General features: G+C 46.6%; 1 protein-coding gene across 5 annotated transcripts in view; it reads left to right on the top strand.

Annotated features, from left to right (window-relative positions):
- Positions 1–18,123, top strand: part of LOC106572778 (polypyrimidine tract-binding protein 3) — a 135,556-nt gene that overhangs the window by 99,239 nt on the left and 18,194 nt on the right. For all 5 annotated transcript variants that reach the window (XM_082957037.1, XM_082957035.1, XM_082957036.1 and 2 more), the window contains 5 exons: positions 265–439; positions 12,518–12,592; positions 15,196–15,314; positions 16,047–16,080; positions 17,530–17,622. In XM_082957037.1, the coding sequence (XP_082813163.1) occupies positions 265–439; positions 12,518–12,592; positions 15,196–15,314; positions 16,047–16,080; positions 17,530–17,622 (496 nt within the window). The remainder of the gene's footprint in view (positions 1–264; positions 440–12,517; positions 12,593–15,195; positions 15,315–16,046; positions 16,081–17,529; positions 17,623–18,123) is intronic.

Raw genomic sequence — 18,123 nt, 5'->3', positions numbered from 1 at the left:
AGGTCTGAGAGATACTAAAACATGTTATGGAGGTCTGAGATACTAAAACATGTTATGGAGGTCAGAGATACTCAACATGTTATAGAGGCCAGAGATACTAAAACATGTTATAGAGGTCTGAGAGATACTAAAACATAACTGTGTACCAGTTACCATGAAATTGTTTACACATTTCTGAATACTTTGTTATACAGTTGTCCCAATGAAAGTCTGTCCTATTCAATTGTTTGATCTAACACCCTTTCTGTTTGTCTGTCTGTCTAGACTTTGGATGGCCAGAACATCTATAACGCGTGTTGTACTCTTCGCGTGGAGTTCTCCAAGCTGACCAGCCTGAATGTGAAGTACAACAACGACAAGAGCCGAGATTTCACCCGTCTGGACCTTCCCTCCGGAGACGGACAGCCCACCATGGACCCTGCTATGACCGCTGCTTTCGGTGAGATCAAACACAGTTATTACTAAGACCAAGAACAGTTATAATCTGCCATAGGTCATGTCACTCTTAGCCCCCGTGCTTAACAGTCTCATCCACTTCCTTTCTGTCCCCTCTCACCCTTCCTATCTGTCCATTCCATGTCCTGTCTGTCTGTCCCAATTACTGTCTCCTTCCTCTGTCTCATTCACAACTCGTCCAATAAGCTACTATTCTCACTCTATACAAAGCTCCTTGTGGAAGTGTGACGTCAGCGAATGAAAGTGTCCTGGTGAGGGGTAGATAAGTGTCCTGGTGAGGGGTAGATAAGTGTCCTGGTGAGGGGTAGATAAGTGTCCTGGTGAGGGGTAGATTGTTCGACAATACCCTGTCATCCATCTCCTGCATGGCTTAATGGTTATTCTGTTTACGGTTGAAAACTCTACCTCTTATCAGTGTTGTGTTGGCTGATTTGGATAAATATTTTCCCTTAGAATGATGTGATTTCTCCTATTACTGCCATTTTTAAATGGTTATTACCTAGCCAGGGATGTTGTGGATGTCTGCTGTTTGTTGTCTGGTTCCCTGGCTGATGATGATGATGATGATGATGATGACAGTGTTCCTGTGTGTCTATGTGATGCTAATGCTATCAGCTTGGAGTACACTGCAGCACACATACATCAAAGAGAAATCGTGTCTTTTTATCATTCAATACAAAGGCCACAAAGGCCACGTTGTTCTACTGCCCACAGAACTGAGCCACCGCTCAATGTGTGTGTGTGTGTGTGTGTGTGTGTGTGTGTGTGTGTGTGTGTGTGTGTGTGTGTGTGTGTGTGTGTGTGTGTGTGTGTGTGTGTGTGTGTGTGTGTGTGTGTGTGTGTGTGTGTGTGTGTGTGTCTGTTTTCTCAGTATCTCCAGCAACCCTCTGTTCAGCTCTTCTGATTTATAAAGCAGCCTGGAACAACAAGATGCATCACCACCCACCCCCTTCCTAATCTCTCTCTCTCTCACACACACACACACACACACACACACACACACACACACACACACACACACACACACACACACACACACACGCACACACGGGCAACCCAAGGGGGTGGTTGCTGGTGAATTCACCATTATTAAACCATGATGTCAGATTATTAAACCGTGATGTCAGATTATTAAACCGTGATGTCCCATTATTAAAACATGATGTCAGATTATTAAACCATGATGTCAGATTATTAAACCATGATGTCAGATTATTAAACCATGATGTCAGATTATTAAACCATGATGTCAGATTATTAAACCATGATGTCAGATTATTAAACCATGATGTCAGATTATTAAACCATGATGTCAGATTATTAAACCATGATGTCAGATTATTAAACCATGATGTCAGATTATTAAACCATGATGTCAGATTATTAAACCGTGATGTCAGATTATTAAACCATGATGTCAGATTATTAAACCATGATATCAGATTATTAAACCGTGATGCCCCATTATTAAACCACAGTCAACTGGTTGAACCAACCTTCATCATGTGTTGTTGTTGAGACACCTAGCTCTCTGCTGTCCTGAGGAGGAAACGGGTTGGTTCTGTAGTGTAGAGACTGTCTGCGTCCCAAATGGTAACATTTGAGCCATTTGGGATGTAACCTAACTCTCCTGTCTGTGAGAGTGAAATCCTTGTAGGGACTGAGCCTGTGAACATTGTTCTTTAATGAACTGTAAACCTTAGAACATTTTAATTTCCTGTACTGCCAATCCAACAACTCCCTCTATGAGGAAATTGAAATGCAGTGTTGCGTTTGGGATATTGCTTTGTGTTGTTTTGAGAGGCAAAAAGAGGAACGTGTTTTATGGAATTCCACAGATTGTAGGGAGCTCGAATCTCAGCTTTGAATATTCAGAATGTTGTGAATGGTTTGTTTTATACGGTAGGGGAGAGTGGGGTAAATTGATCCACCCTTTTTTCTAGGAAACTTTACACAAAATTAATAATTTGACCAAATATTTAGGAAGAGGTCATAATTTCATGGAGTTTGTGAAGGGGAAACCAGATGGAAAAACTGGTAAGCAAGTTAGGCTCCAAAAATAATTTTCACCAAGTCAAATGATTTATTATTAGAGGTTTCATAATGCTTGTATCTAAACCAAAGTATATTTTGCAAATGTATATATACACTACCATTCAAAAGCTTGGGGTCACTTAGAAATGTCCTTGTTTTTGAAAGAAAAACACATTTGTCCATTAAAATAACATCAAATTGATCAGAAATACAGGGTATGTCACCCTGGTATAAAGGGTCGGGAGACAGGCGCAGGAATGTGTAATAGGGTATTTTATTATACCCAAATTACACACAGCACAGGTACTCACGCACCAACGGACATTGTAACAATAATCGACAGGACACTGGTAAACCAAGGACATATTTATACAATTACTAATCACTGGGAATAGGGGCCAGGTGTGCGTAATGAAAGTTCCGGAGGGATCCATGACAGTGTAGACATTGTTAATGTTGTAAATGACTATTGTAGCTGGAAACGGCAGATTTTTTATGGAATATCTACATAGGCGTACAGAGGCCCATTATCAGCAACCATCACTCCTGTGTTCCAATGGCACGTTGTGTTAGCTAATCCAAGTTTATCATTTTAAAAGGCTAATTGATCATTAGAAAACCCTTTTGCAATTATGTTAGCACAGCTGAAAACTGTTGTTCTGATTAAAGAAGCTATAAAACTGGTCTTCTTCAACCTCTCTGGGCTAGGCGGGACGAATTCGTCCCACCTACGTAACAGCCACTGGCAGCCTGTGGCGCGATTTTCAAAACCTTAAAAATCCTATTACTTAAATTTCTCAAACATATGACTATTTTACAGCTATTTAAAGACAAGACTCTCGTTAATCTAACCACACTGTCTGATTTCAAAAAGGCTTTACAACGAAAGCAAAACATTAGATTATGTCAGCAGAGTACCAAGCCAGAAATAATCAGACACCCATTTTTCAAGCCAGCATATAATGTCACCAAAACCCAGAAGACAGCTAAATGCAGCACTCACCTTTGATGATCTTCATCAGATGACAACCCTAGGACATTATGTTATACAATACATGCATGTTTTGTTCAATCAAGTTCATATTTATATCAAAAACCAGCTTTTTACATTAGCATGTGACGTTCAGAACTAGCATACCCCCCGCAAACTTCCGGGGAATTCGCTAACATTTTACTAAATTACTCACGATAAACGTTCACAAAAAGCATAACAATTATTTTAAGAATTATAGATACAGACCTCCTCTATGCACTCGATATGTCCGATTTTAAAATAGCTTTTTGGTGAAAGCACATTTTGCAATATTCTAAGTACATAGCACAGGCATCACGGGCTCGCTATTTAGACACCCGGCAAGTTTAGCACTCACCATAATCATATTTACTATTATAAAAGTTTCATTACCTTTTGTTGTCTTCGTCAGAATGCACACCCAGGACTGCTACTTCAATAACAAATGTTGGTTTGGTCCAAAATAATCCATCGTTATATCCGAATAGCGGCGTTTTGTTCGTGCGTTCAAGACACTATCCGAAATAGTAAAGAAGTGTCGCGCGCATGGCGCAATTGGTGACAATAAAATTCTAAATATTCCATTACCGTACTTCGAAGCATGTCAACCGCTGTTTAAAATCAATTTTTACGCCATTTTTCTCGTAGAAAAGCGATAATATTCCGACAGGGAATCTCCTTTTCGGCAAACAGAGGAAAAAATCCCAAAGGCGGGGGCGGTCGGGTCACGCGCCTAAGCCCAGTGTCCCTTGATCGGCCACTTGAGAAAGGCGATAATGTGTTTCAGCCTGGGGCTGGAATGACGACATTCTGTTTTTTCCCGGGCTCTGAGCGCCTATGGACGACGTGGGAAGTGTCACGTTAGAGCAGAGATCCTTAGTAAATGATAGAGATGGAAAAGAAGTTCAAGAAATGGTCAGACAGGCCACTTCCTGTAAAGGAATCTCTCAGGTTTTGACCTGCCATTTGAGTTCTGTTATACTCACAGACACCATTCAAACAGTTTTAGAAAATTTAGGGTGATTTCTATCCATATGTAATAAGTATATGCATATTCTAGTTACTGGGTAGGAGTGGTAACCAGATTAAATCGGGTATGTTTTTTATCCAGCCGTGTCAATACTGCCCCCTATCCTAAACAGGTTAAACTAGTTGAGTATCTGAAGCATCAGCATTTGTGGGTTTGATTACAGGCTCAAAATGGCCCGGAACAAAGACCTTTCTTCTGAAACTTGTCAGTATAATCTTGTTCTGAGAAATGAAGGCTATTCCATGCGAGAAATTGCCAAGAAACTGAAGATCTCATACAAGGCTGTGTACTACTCCCTTCACAGAACAGCGCAAACTGGCTCTAACCAGAATAGAAAGAGGAGTGGGAGGCCCCGGTGCACAACTGAGCAAGAGGACAAGTACATTAGAGTGTCTAGTTTGAGAAACAGACGCCTCACAAGTCCTCAACTGGCAGCTTCATTAAATAGTACCCACAAAACACCAGTCTCAACGTCAACAGTGAAGAGGAGAGCGACTCCGGGATGCTGGCCTTCTAGGCAGAGTAGCAAAGAAAAAGCCATATCTCAGACTGGCCAATAAAAATAAAAGATTAAGATGGGCAAAAGAACACAGACACTGGACAGAGGAACTCTGGTGTTTTGTGGGTACTATTTAATGAAGCCGCTAGTTGAGGACTTGAGCATGAAAGTGCATCCTCGTAGCTGTGTGGGCTAATATAGTCAAAATGTTTGCCTATAGTGTTTGTTAGGTGTTAAGCTTATGTTAAACAAGTGTTTGTTAGGTGTTAAGCCTGTGTTAACCAAGTGTTTTTTTTAGAGTGGGGTAAGTTAAGCAATTTTTTATATTCAGCATCTCTCTGTCAAGGGAAATTTAGTTTCATTTCTAACAAAGGTATCTACATATATTTCAGGATGTTATTTATCATCAATCAAAATGCATGTAAACATTACAGTTTTAAATAATGCTTAAAAATACAACAAAAAACGTGTTTTGAAAAAGTTGTGGTAATATTTCATTCAGTACAGAAATTTGTACGCTGATTAAGGCGGGTCAACTTACCCCATACCCGGGGTAAGTTGTGCCAAAAGATCGCTTTTTGGGGGCAAGCTATGTTTTCAAAACTGTAATGTTTACATTCATTTTGATTGATGATAAATAACATCCTGAAATATATGTAGATACCTTTGTTAGAAATGAAACTAAATTTCCCTTGACAGAGAGATGCTGAATATAAAAAATGACTTACCTTACCCCACTCTCCCCTATATATATCTTTGTGTGGTCTAAGGAGTTTTTACCCCACTCTCCCCTATATATATCTTTGTGTGGTCGAAGGAGTTTTTACCCCACTCTCCCCTATATGTCTTTGTGTGGTCTAAGGAGTTTTTACCCCACTCTCCCCTATATATCTTTGTCTGATCTAAGGAGTTTTTACCCCACTCTCCCCTATATATGTCTTTGTGTGGTCTAAGGAGTTTTTACCCCACTCTCCCCTATATATATCTTTGTGTGGTCTAAGGAGTTTTTACCCCACTCTCCCCTATATGTCTTTGTGTGGTCTAAGGAGTTTTTACCCCACTCTCCCCTATATGTCTTTGTGTGGTCTAAGGAGTTTTTACCCCACTCTCCCCTATATATATCTTTGTGTGGTCTAAGGAGTTTTTACCCCACTCTCCCCTATATATCTTTGTCTGATCTAAGGAGTTTTTACCCCACTCTCCCCTATATGTCTTTGTGTGGTCTAAGGAGTTTTTACCCCACTCTCCCCTATATATATCTTTGTGTGGTCTAAGGAGTTTTTACCCCACTCTCCCCTATATATCTTTGTGTGGTCTAAGGAGTTTTTACCCCACTCTCCCCTATATGTCTTTGTGTGATCTAAGGAGTTTTTACCCCACTCTCCCCTATATATCTTTGTGTGGTCTAAGGAGTTTTTACCCCACTCTCCCCTATATGTCTTTGTGTGGTCTAAGGAGTTTTTACCCCACTCTCCCCTATATGTCTTTGTGTGGTCTAAGGAGTTTTTACCCCACTCTCCCCTATATGTCTTTGTGTGGTCTAAGGAGTTTTTACCCCACTCTCCCCTATATGTCTTTGTGTGGTCTAAGGAGTTTTTACCCCACTCTCCCCTATATGTCTTTGTGTGGTCTAAGGAGTTTTTACCCCACTCTCCCCTATATATCTTTGTGTGGTCTAAGGAGTTTTTACCCCACTCTCCCCTATATGTCTTTGTGTGGTCTAAGGAGTTTTTACCCCACTCTCCCCTATATGTCTTTGTGTGGTCTAAGGAGTTTTTACCCCACTCTCCCCTATATGTCTTTGTGTGGTCTATGGAGTTTTTACCCCACTCTCCCCTATATGTCTTTGTGTGGTCTAAGGAGTTTTTACCCCACTCTCCCCTATATATCTTTGTGTGGTCTAAGGAGTTTTTACCCCACTCTCCCCTATATGTCTTTGTGTGGTCTAAGGAGTTTTTACCCCACTCTCCCCTATATGTCTTTGTGTGGTCTAAGGAGTTTTTACCCCACTCTCCCCTATATATCTTTGTGTGGTCTAAGGAGTTTTTACCCCACTCTCCCCTATATATATCTTTGTGTGGTCTAAGGAGTTTTTACCCCACTCTCCCCTATATATCTTTGTGTGGTCTAAGGAGTTTTTACCCCACTCTCCCCTATATATATCTTTGTGTGGTCTAAGGAGTTTTTACCCCACTCTCCCCTATATGTCTTTGTGTGGTCTAAGGAGTTTTTACCCCACTCTCCCCTATATATCTTTGTGTGGTCTAAGGAGTTTTTACCCCACTCTCCCCTATATGTCTTTGTGTGGTCTAAGGAGTTTTTACCCCACTCTCCCCTATATGTCTTTGTGTGGTCTAAGGAGTTTTTACCCCACTCTCCCCTATATGTCTTTGTGTGGTCTAAGGAGTTTTTACCCCACTCTCCCCTATATGTCTTTGTGTGGTCTAAGGAGTTTTTACCCCACTCTCCCCTATATGTCTTTGTGTGGTCTAAGGAGTTTTTACCCCACTCTCCCCTATATATATCTTTGTGTGGTCTAAGGAGTTTTTACCCCACTCTCCCCTATATATCTTTGTGTGGTCTAAGGAGTTTTTACCCCACTCTCCCCTATATGTCTTTGTGTGGTCTAAGGAGTTTTTACCCCACTCTCCCCTATATGTCTTTGTGTGGTCTAAGGAGTTTTTACCCCACTCTCCCCTATATATCTTTGTGTGGTCTAAGGAGTTTTTACCCCACTCTCCCCTATATATCTTTGTGTGGTCTAAGGAGTTTTTACCCCACTCTCCCCTATATGTCTTTGTGTGGTCTAAGGAGTTTTTACCCCACTCTCCCCTATATGTCTTTGTGTGGTCTAAAGAGTTTTTACCCCACTCTCCCCTATATATCTTTGTGTGGTCTAAGGAGTTTTTACCCCACTCTCCCCTATATATCTTTGTGTGGTCTAAGGAGTTTTTACCCCACTCTCCCCTATATATATCTTTGTGTGGTCTAAGGAGTTTTTACCCCACTCTCCCCTATATGTCTTTGTGTGGTCTAAGGAGTTTTTACCCCACTCTCCCCTATATATCTTTGTGTGGTCTAAGGAGTTTTTACCCCACTCTCCCCTATATATCTTTGTGTGGTCTAAGGAGTTTTTACCTCACTCTCCCCTATATGTCTTTGTGTGGTCTAAGGAGTTTTTACCCCACTCTCCCCTATATATATCTTTGTGTGGTCTAAGGAGTTTTTACCCCACTCTCCCCTATATATCTTTGTGTGGTCTAAGGAGTTTTTACCCCACTCTCCCCTATATATATCTTTGTGTGGTCTAAGGAGTTTTTACCCCACTCTCCCCTATATATATCTTTGTGTGGTCTAAGGAGTTTTTACCCCACTCTCCCCTATATATATCTTTGTGTGGTCTAAGGAGTTTTTACCCCACTCTCCCCTATATATCTTTGTGTGGTCTAAGGAGTTTTTACCCCACTCTCCCCTATATATATCTTTGTGTGGTCTAAGGAGTTTTTACCCCACTCTCCCCTATATATATCTTTGTGTGGTCTAAGGAGTTTTTACCCCACTCTCCCCTATATATCTTTGTGTGGTCTAAGGAGTTTTTACCCCACTCTCCCCTATATGTCTTTGTGTGGTCTAAGGAGTTTTTACCCCACTCTCCCCTATATGTCTTTGTGTGGTCTAAGGAGTTTTTACCCCACTCTCCCCTATATATATCTTTGTGTGGTCTAAGGAGTTTTTACCCCACTCTCCCCTATATATCTTTGTGTGGTCTAAGGAGTTTTTACCCCACTCTCCCCTATATGTCTTTGTGTGGTCTAAGGAGTTTTTACCCCACTCTCCCCTATATATATCTTTGTGTGGTCTAAGGAGTTTTTACCCCACTCTCCCCTATATGTCTTTGTGTGGTCTAAGGAGTTTTTACCCCACTCTCCCCTATATGTCTTTGTGTGGTCTAAGGAGTTTTTACCCCACTCTCCCCTATATATATCTTTGTGTGGTCTAAGGAGTTTTTACCCCACTCTCCCCTATATATCTTTGTGTGGTCTAAGGAGTTTTTACCCCACTCTCCCCTATATGTCTTTGTGTGGTCTAAGGAGTTTTTACCCCACTCTCCCCTATATATCTTTGTGTGGTCTAAGGAGTTTTTACCCCACTCTCCCCTATATATCTTTGTGTGGTCTAAGGAGTTTTTACCCCACTCTCCCCTATATATCTTTGTGTGGTCTAAGGAGTTTTTACCCCACTCTCCCCTATATATCTTTGTGTGGTCTAAGGAGTTTTTACCCCACTCTCCCCTATATGTCTCTGTGTGGTCTAAGGAGTTTTTACCCCACTCTCCCCTATATGTCTCTGTGTGGTCTAAGGAGTTTTTACCCCACTCTCCCCTATATATCTTTGTGTGATCTAAGGAGTTTTTACCCCACTCTCCCCTATATATCTTTGTGTGGTCTAAGGAGTTTTTACCCCACTCTCCCCTATATATCTTTGTGTGGTCTAAGGAGTTTTTACCCCACTCTCCCCTATATATCTTTGTGTGGTCTAAGGAGTTTTTACCCCACTCTCCCCTATATATCTTTGTGTGGTCTAAGGAGTTTTTACCCCACTCTCCCCTATATATATCTTTGTGTGGTCTAAGGAGTTTTTACCCCACTCTCCCCTATATATATCTTTGTGTGGTCTAAGGAGTTTTTACCCCACTCTCCCCTATATATATCTTTGTGTGGTCTAAGGAGTTTTTACCCCACTCTCCCCTATATATCTTTGTGTGGTCTAAGGAGTTTTTACCCCACTCTCCCCTATATATCTTTGTGTGGTCTAAGGAGTTTTTACCCCACTCTCCCCTATATATATCTTTGTGTGGTCTAAGGAGTTTTTACCCCACTCTCCCCTATATGTCTTTGTGTGGTCTAAGGAGTTTTTACCCCACTCTCCCCTATATATCTTTGTGTGATCTAAGGAGTTTTTACCCCACTCTCCCCTATATATCTTTGTGTGGTCTAAGGAGTTTTTACCTCACTCTCCCCTATATGTCTTTGTGTGGTCTAAGGAGTTTTTACCCCACTCTCCCCTATATATATCTTTGTGTGGTCTAAGGAGTTTTTACCCCACTCTCCCCTATATATCTTTGTGTGGTCTAAGGAGTTTTTACCCCACTCTCCCCTATATATATCTTTGTGTGGTCTAAGGAGTTTTTACCCCACTCTCCCCTATATATATCTTTGTGTGGTCTAAGGAGTTTTTACCCCACTCTCCCCTATATATATCTTTGTGTGGTCTAAGGAGTTTTTACCCCACTCTCCCCTATATATCTTTGTGTGGTCTAAGGAGTTTTTACCCCACTCTCCCCTATATATATCTTTGTGTGGTCTAAGGAGTTTTTACCCCACTCTCCCCTATATATATCTTTGTGTGGTCTAAGGAGTTTTTACCCCACTCTCCCCTATATATCTTTGTGTGGTCTAAGGAGTTTTTACCCCACTCTCCCCTATATGTCTTTGTGTGGTCTAAGGAGTTTTTACCCCACTCTCCCCTATATGTCTTTGTGTGGTCTAAGGAGTTTTTACCCCACTCTCCCCTATATATATCTTTGTGTGGTCTAAGGAGTTTTTACCCCACTCTCCCCTATATATCTTTGTGTGGTCTAAGGAGTTTTTACCCCACTCTCCCCTATATGTCTTTGTGTGGTCTAAGGAGTTTTTACCCCACTCTCCCCTATATATATCTTTGTGTGGTCTAAGGAGTTTTTACCCCACTCTCCCCTATATGTCTTTGTGTGGTCTAAGGAGTTTTTACCCCACTCTCCCCTATATGTCTTTGTGTGGTCTAAGGAGTTTTTACCCCACTCTCCCCTATATATATCTTTGTGTGGTCTAAGGAGTTTTTACCCCACTCTCCCCTATATATCTTTGTGTGGTCTAAGGAGTTTTTACCCCACTCTCCCCTATATGTCTTTGTGTGGTCTAAGGAGTTTTTACCCCACTCTCCCCTATATATCTTTGTGTGGTCTAAGGAGTTTTTACCCCACTCTCCCCTATATATCTTTGTGTGGTCTAAGGAGTTTTTACCCCACTCTCCCCTATATATCTTTGTGTGGTCTAAGGAGTTTTTACCCCACTCTCCCCTATATATCTTTGTGTGGTCTAAGGAGTTTTTACCCCACTCTCCCCTATATGTCTCTGTGTGGTCTAAGGAGTTTTTACCCCACTCTCCCCTATATGTCTCTGTGTGGTCTAAGGAGTTTTTACCCCACTCTCCCCTATATATCTTTGTGTGATCTAAGGAGTTTTTACCCCACTCTCCCCTATATATCTTTGTGTGGTCTAAGGAGTTTTTACCCCACTCTCCCCTATATATCTTTGTGTGGTCTAAGGAGTTTTTACCCCACTCTCCCCTATATATCTTTGTGTGGTCTAAGGAGTTTTTACCCCACTCTCCCCTATATATCTTTGTGTGGTCTAAGGAGTTTTTACCCCTCTCTCCCCTATATATATCTTTGTGTGGTCTAAGGAGTTTTTACCCCACTCTCCCCTATATATATCTTTGTGTGGTCTAAGGAGTTTTTACCCCACTCTCCCCTATATATCTTTGTCTGGTCTAAGGAGTTTTTACCCCACTCTCCCCTATATATCTTTGTGTGGTCTAAGGAGTTTTTACCCCACTCTCCCCTATATATCTTTGTGTGGTCTATGGAGTTTTTACCCCACTCTCCCCTATATATCTTTGTGTGGTCTAAGGAGTTTTTACCCCACTCTCCCCTATATATCTTTGTCTGGTCTAAGGAGTTTTTACCCCACTCTCCCCTATATATCTTTGTGTGGTCTAAGGAGTTTTTACCCCACTCTCCCCTATATATCTTTGTGTGGTCTAAGGAGTTTTTACCCCACTCTCCCCTATATATATCTTTGTGTGGTCGAATGAGTTTTTACCCCACTCTCCCCTATATATCTTTGTGTGGTCTAAGGAGTTTTTACCCCACTCTCCCCTATATATCTTTGTGTGGTCTAAGGAGTTTTTACCCCACTCTCCCCTATATGTCTTTGTGTGGTCTTATGAGTTTTTACCCCACTCTCCCCTATATATCTTTGTGTGGTCGAAGGAGTTTTTACCCCACTCTCCCCTATATATATCTTTGTGTGGTCTAAGGAGTTTTTACCCCACTCTCCCCTATATATATCTTTGTGTGGTCTAAGGAGTTTTTACCCCACTCTCCCCTATATATCTTTGTGTGGTCTAAGGAGTTTTTACCCCACTCTCCCCTATATATCTTTGTGTGGTCGAAGGAGTTTTTACCCCACTCTCCCCTATATATATCTTTGTGTGGTCTAAGGAGTTTTTACCCCACTCTCCCCTATATATATCTTTGTGTGGTCGAAGGAGTTTTTCGACTGTGCTCTCACTTGTGATGTGCTTGCTCTTTGGGGTTTACGGTGGGCTAAAAGGGCTTTATAATACACACTTGATTCATTGATTGATTGATTTGTGTTTCCAGGTGCTCCAGGTATCATCTCTTCGCCTTACGCTGGGGCAGCAGGTTTTTGCCCCACTATCGGATTCTCCCAAGCAGGTAGGTACCACCCCACTACCACCCTCCTCCAGCCCCATACCCCCTATATAGGTAGGTACCACCCCACTATCACACTCCTCCAGCCCCATACCCCCTATATAGGTAGGTACCACCCTACTACCACCCTCCTCCAGCCCCATACCCCCTATATAGGTAGGTATCACCCCACTATCACCCTCCTCTAGCCCCATACCCCCTATATAGGTAGGTACCACCCCACTCTCACCCTCCTCTAGCCCCATACCCCCTATATAGGTAGGTACCACCCTACTACCACCCTCCTCCAGCCCCATACCCCCTATATAGGTAGGTACCACCCCACTACCACCCTCCTCTAGCCCCATACCCCCTATATAGGTAGGTACAACCTCCTCCAGCCCCATACCCCCTATATAGGTAGGTTACCCTCCTCCAGCCCCATACCCCCTATATAGGTAGGTACCACCCCACTATCACACTCCTCCAGCCCCATACCCCCTATATAGGTAGGTATCACCCTACTACCACCCTCCTCCAGCCCCATACCCCCTATATAGGTAGGTACACCCCACTACCACCCTCCTCCAGCCCCATACCCCCTATATAGGTAGGTATCACCCTACTACCACCCTCCTCCAGCCCCATACCCCCTATATAGGTAGGTACACCCCACTACCACCCTCCTCCAGCCCCATACCCCCTATATAGGTAGGTTACCCTCCTCCAGCCCCATACCCCCTATATAGGTAGGTACACCCCACTACCACCCTCCTCCAGCCCCATACCCCCTATATAGGTAGGTTACCCTCCTCCAGCCCCATACCCCCTATATAGGTAGGTTACCCTCCTCCAGCCCCATACCCCCTATATAGGTAGGTACACCCCACTACCACCCTCCTCCAGCCCCATACCCCCTATATAGGTAGGTTACCCTCCTCCAGCCCCATACCCCCTATATAGGTAGGTACACCCCACTACCACCCTCCTCCAGCCCCATACCCCCTATATAGGTAGGTTACCCTCCTCCAGCCCCATACCCCCTATATAGGTAGGTATCACCCTACTATCACCCTCCTCCAGCCCCATACCCCCTATATAGGTAGGTACACCCCACTACCACCCTCCTCCAGCCCCATACCCCCTATATAGGTAGGTTACCCTCCTCCAGCCCCATACCCCCTATATAGGTAGGTATCACCCTACTACCACCCTCCTCTAGCCCCATACCCCCTATATAGGTAGGTATCACCCCACTATCACACTCCTCCTACTGACCCTGGGCCCTCCTCCCTCCTCCTGCTGACCCTGGGCCCTCCTCCCTCCTCCTACTGACCCTGGGCCCTCCTCCTACTTACCCTGGGCCCTCCCTCCTCCCCTCCCTCCTCCTTCTGACCCTGGGCCCTCCTCCCTCCCCTCCCTCCTCCTACTGACCCTGGGCCCTCCTCCCTCCTCCTACTGACCCTGGGCCCTCCTCCTACTTACCCTGGGCCCTCCTCCCTCCTCCTACTGACCCTGGGCCCTCCTCCTTCTGACCCTGGGCCCTCCTCCCTCCCCTCCCTCCTCCTACTGACCCTGGGCCCTCCTCCCTCCTCCTTCTGACCCTGGGCCCTCCTCCCTCCTCCTACTGACCCTGGGCTCTCCCTCCTCCCAACCCTCCTCCTTCTGACCCTGGGCCCTCCTCCTACTGACCCTGGGCCCTCCCTCCTCCACTCCCTCCTCCTACTGACCCTGGGCCCTCCCTCCTCCCCTCCCTTCTCCTACTGACCCTGGGCCCTCCCTCCTCCCCTCCCTCCTCCTACTGACCCTGGGCCCTCCCTCCTCCCCTCCCTCCTCCTACTGACCCTGGGCTCTCCTCCCTTCTCCTACTGACCCTGGGCCCTCCCTCCTCCCCTCCCTCCTCCTACTGACCCTGGGCCCTCCCTCCTCCCCTCCCTCCTCCTTCTGACCCTGGGCCCTCCTCCCTCCTCCTTCTGACCCTGGGCCCTCCTCCCTCCTCCTACTGACCCTGGGCTCTCCCTCCTCCCAACCCTCCTCCTTCTGACCCTGGGCCCTCCTCCTACTGACCCTGGGCCCTCCCTCCTCCACTCCCTCCTCCTACTGACCCTGGGCCCTCCCTCCTCCCCTCCCTCCTCCTACTGACCCTGGGCTCTCCTCCCTTCTCCTACTGACCCTGGGCCCTCCCTCCTCCCCTCCCTCCTCCTACTGACCCTGGGCCCTCCCTCCTCCCCTCCCTCCTCCTACTGACCCTGGGCCCTCCTCCCTCCTCCTACTGACCCTGGGCCCTCCTCCCTCCTCCTACTGACCCTGGGCCCTCCTCCCTCCTCCTTCTGACCCTGGGCCCTCCTCCCTCCTCCTTCTGACCCTGAGCCCTCCTCCCTCCTCCTACTGACCCTGGGCTCTCCCTCCTCCCAACCCTCCTCCTTCTGACCCTGGGCCCTCCCTCCTCCTACTGACCATGGGCCCTCCTCCTTCTGACCCTGGGCCCTCCCTCCTCCTACTGACCATGGGCCCTCCTCCTACTGACCCTGGGCCCTCCCTCCTCCCCTCCCTCCTCCTACTTACCCTGAGTCCTCCCCCTTCTCTAGTAGGCCCGCCCTTTGACCTGTTCTTGTGTGTGCCCCCAGGTCTATCCATGCACACGATGGCAGGAATGGGACCCCTCGTCTCGGGACGGATGACCCTGCACGGCATGGCGCCCACCGCCGTTCACTCTGTTCTCCTCGTCTCCAACCTCAACCCCGATGTGAGTGTCACCCCGTAAATATCCCCTCTATCCTCTTCGTCCCTAATGGCCCCCCTATTCCCTACATAGTTTACTACTTTTTACCAAGGCACAATGGGTTTTGGGTCTAAAGTAGTGCACTACATAGGGAATGGGGGGCCATAAGGGACTTAACGTGTTGAATAGAATTCTGCTGGGTCTTATTGGATTCTTCAGATAAGCAGCATTAGGGCTGAGCTACTGCTGCCTGGCTGCCTGGCTGAGCTACTGCTGGCTGGCTGAGCTACTGCTGCCTGGCTGGCTGGCTGGCTGAGCTACTGCTGCCTGGCTGAGCTACTGCTGGCTGGCTGAGCTACTGCTGCCTGGCCGGCTGGCTGGCTGAGCTACTGCTGCCTGGCTGAGCTACTGCTGGCTGGCTGGCTGAGCTACTGCTGCCTGGCTGAGCTACTGCTGGCTGGCTGAGCTACTGCTGGCTGGCTGAGCTACTGCTGCCTGGCTGGCTGGCTGAGCTACTGCTGCCTGGCTGAGCTACTGCTGCCTGGCTGGCTGGCCTGGTGTCTGGCTGCCTGCCTGGCTGGCTGGGTGGGTGGCTACGTCTGATGATGGCATCAATATGAGACAAGGAAGGAAACAGGCTTGGTTGGCTACTGAGCCAATTTAATTACAAAACAATGTATATCATACCACACCAGAACGGTCTTAACTTGACCAGCTGACTGACTTCCTCATGCTTCTTCCTCTTCCTCCCTGCAGAGCATATCACCACACGAACTGTTCATCCTGTTTGGTAAGGAGGCTTGGATTTATTATTGGCTGAAATATATTTATTAGATTTCATAAAGACAAGCATTGAAATGGGACAAATGTAGTAATGGCTTTGGTTGTTAGGCACTGCATAGCCTGCGTGTGTGGCTACCGTGGTTACCGTGACTAACAGTAACCACGGTAATCTGTGATTGGCTGATAAGGATACTTCCTGTCCAACCACTCATCCGGAATCCTCTCTGTTCTGTCAGTCAATGCATATAAACACACACATACACACACACACCTCTATCTCCCTTTAACACACGGGACTAAACAATGCAGAGAAGTAATGTACTGTATGTCCACACACCTCTCTACCCTCCCCCCATCTCTCTCTGCCCCCCTTCTATCTCTATCTCCCTCCCCCCTCCTCCCCCCTCTCTCTGCCCCCCTTCTATCTCTATCTCCCTCCCCCCTCCTCCCCCCTCTCTCTGCCCCCCTTCTATCTCTATCTCCCTCCCCCCTCCTCCCCCCTCTCTCTGCCCCCCTTCTATCTCTATCTCCCTCCCCCCTCCTCCCCCCTCTCTCTGCCCCCCTTCTATCTCTATCTCCCTCCCCCCTCCTCCCCCCTCTCTCTGCCCCATTTTATCTCTCCTTCCCCCCTCCTCCCCCCCTCTCTCTGCCCCCCTTTTATCTCTCCTTCCCCCCTCCTCCCCCCCTCTCTCTGCCCCCTTCTATCTCTCCTTCCCCCCTCCTCCCCCCCTCTCTCTGCCCCCCTTCTATCTCTCTCTCCCTCCCCCCTCCTCCCCCACTCTCTGCCCCCCTTCTATCTCTCTCTCCCTCCCCCCTCCTCCCCCACTCTCTGCCCCCCTTCTATCTCTCTCTCCCTCCCCCCTCCTCCCCCTATCTCTCCTTCCCCCCTCCTCCCCCCTCTCTCTGCCCCCTTCTATCTATCTCTCCCTCCCCCTCCTCCCCCCACTCCTCCCCTCTCTCTCTCTCTGCCCCCTTCTATCTCTCCCTCCCCCCTATCTCTCCCTCCCCCCCCCCCTCTCTCTATCTCTCCCTCCCTCCTCCCCCCCTCCCCCTCCCACTCCTCCCCTCTCTCTCTCTCTCTCTCTCTCTCTCTGCCCCCTTCTATCTCTCCCTCCCCCCTATCTCTCCCTCTCTCCCCCTCCTCCCCCTATCTCTCCTTCCCCCCTCCTCCCCCTCTCTGCCCCTCTCTCTCTCTATCTCTCCCTCCCTCCCCCTCCTCCCCTTCTATCTCTCCTTCCCCCCTCCTCCCCCTATCTCTCCTTCCCCCCTCCTCCCCCCTCTCTGCCCCTCTCTCTCTCTATCTCTCCCTCCCTCCCCCTCCTCCCCTTCTATCTCTCCTTCCCCCCTCCTCCCCCTATCTCTCCTTCCCCCCTCCTCCCCCCTCTCTGCCCCTCTCTATCTCTCCCTCCCCCCTATCTCTCCCTCCTTCCCTCCTCCCCTCTCTCTCTCTCTCTAGGGGTGTATGGTGATGTGCATCGGGTCAAGATTCTGTTCAACAAGAAAGAGAACGCCTTAATCCAGATGGCCGACGCTACTCAGGCACAGCTTGGTGAGAGAACAGATCCCACTGCTATACTGAGAGAACAGATCCCACTGCTATACTGAGAGAACAGATCCCACTGTTATACTGAGAGAACAGATCCCACTGCTATACTGAGAGAACAGATCCCACTGCTATACTGAGAGAACAGAACAGATCCCACTGTTTTAATACTGAGAGAACAGATCCCACTGTTATACTGAGAGAACAGATCCCACTGTTATACTGAGAGAACAGATCCCACTGTTTTAATACTGAGAGAACAGATCCCACTGTTATACTGAGAGAACAGATCCCACTGCTATACTGAGAGAACAGATCCCACTGCTATACTGAGAGAACAGATCCCACTGTTATACTGAGAGAACAGATCCCACTGTTATACTGAGAGAACAGATCCCACTGTTATACTGAGAGAACAGATCCCACTGCTATACTGAGAGAACAGATCCCACTGTTATACTGAGAGAACAGATCCCACTGTTATACTGAGAGAACAGATCCCACTGC

The sequence above is a fragment of the Salmo salar genome, chromosome 01 (genome assembly GCF_965601325.2).
Source record: "Salmo salar chromosome 01, fSalSal1, whole genome shotgun sequence".
Lineage (NCBI taxonomy): Eukaryota > Metazoa > Chordata > Actinopteri > Salmoniformes > Salmonidae > Salmo > Salmo salar.
Note: the sequence above shows the minus strand (reverse complement) of the source record. Positions and strands in the feature narration are given on the sequence as shown.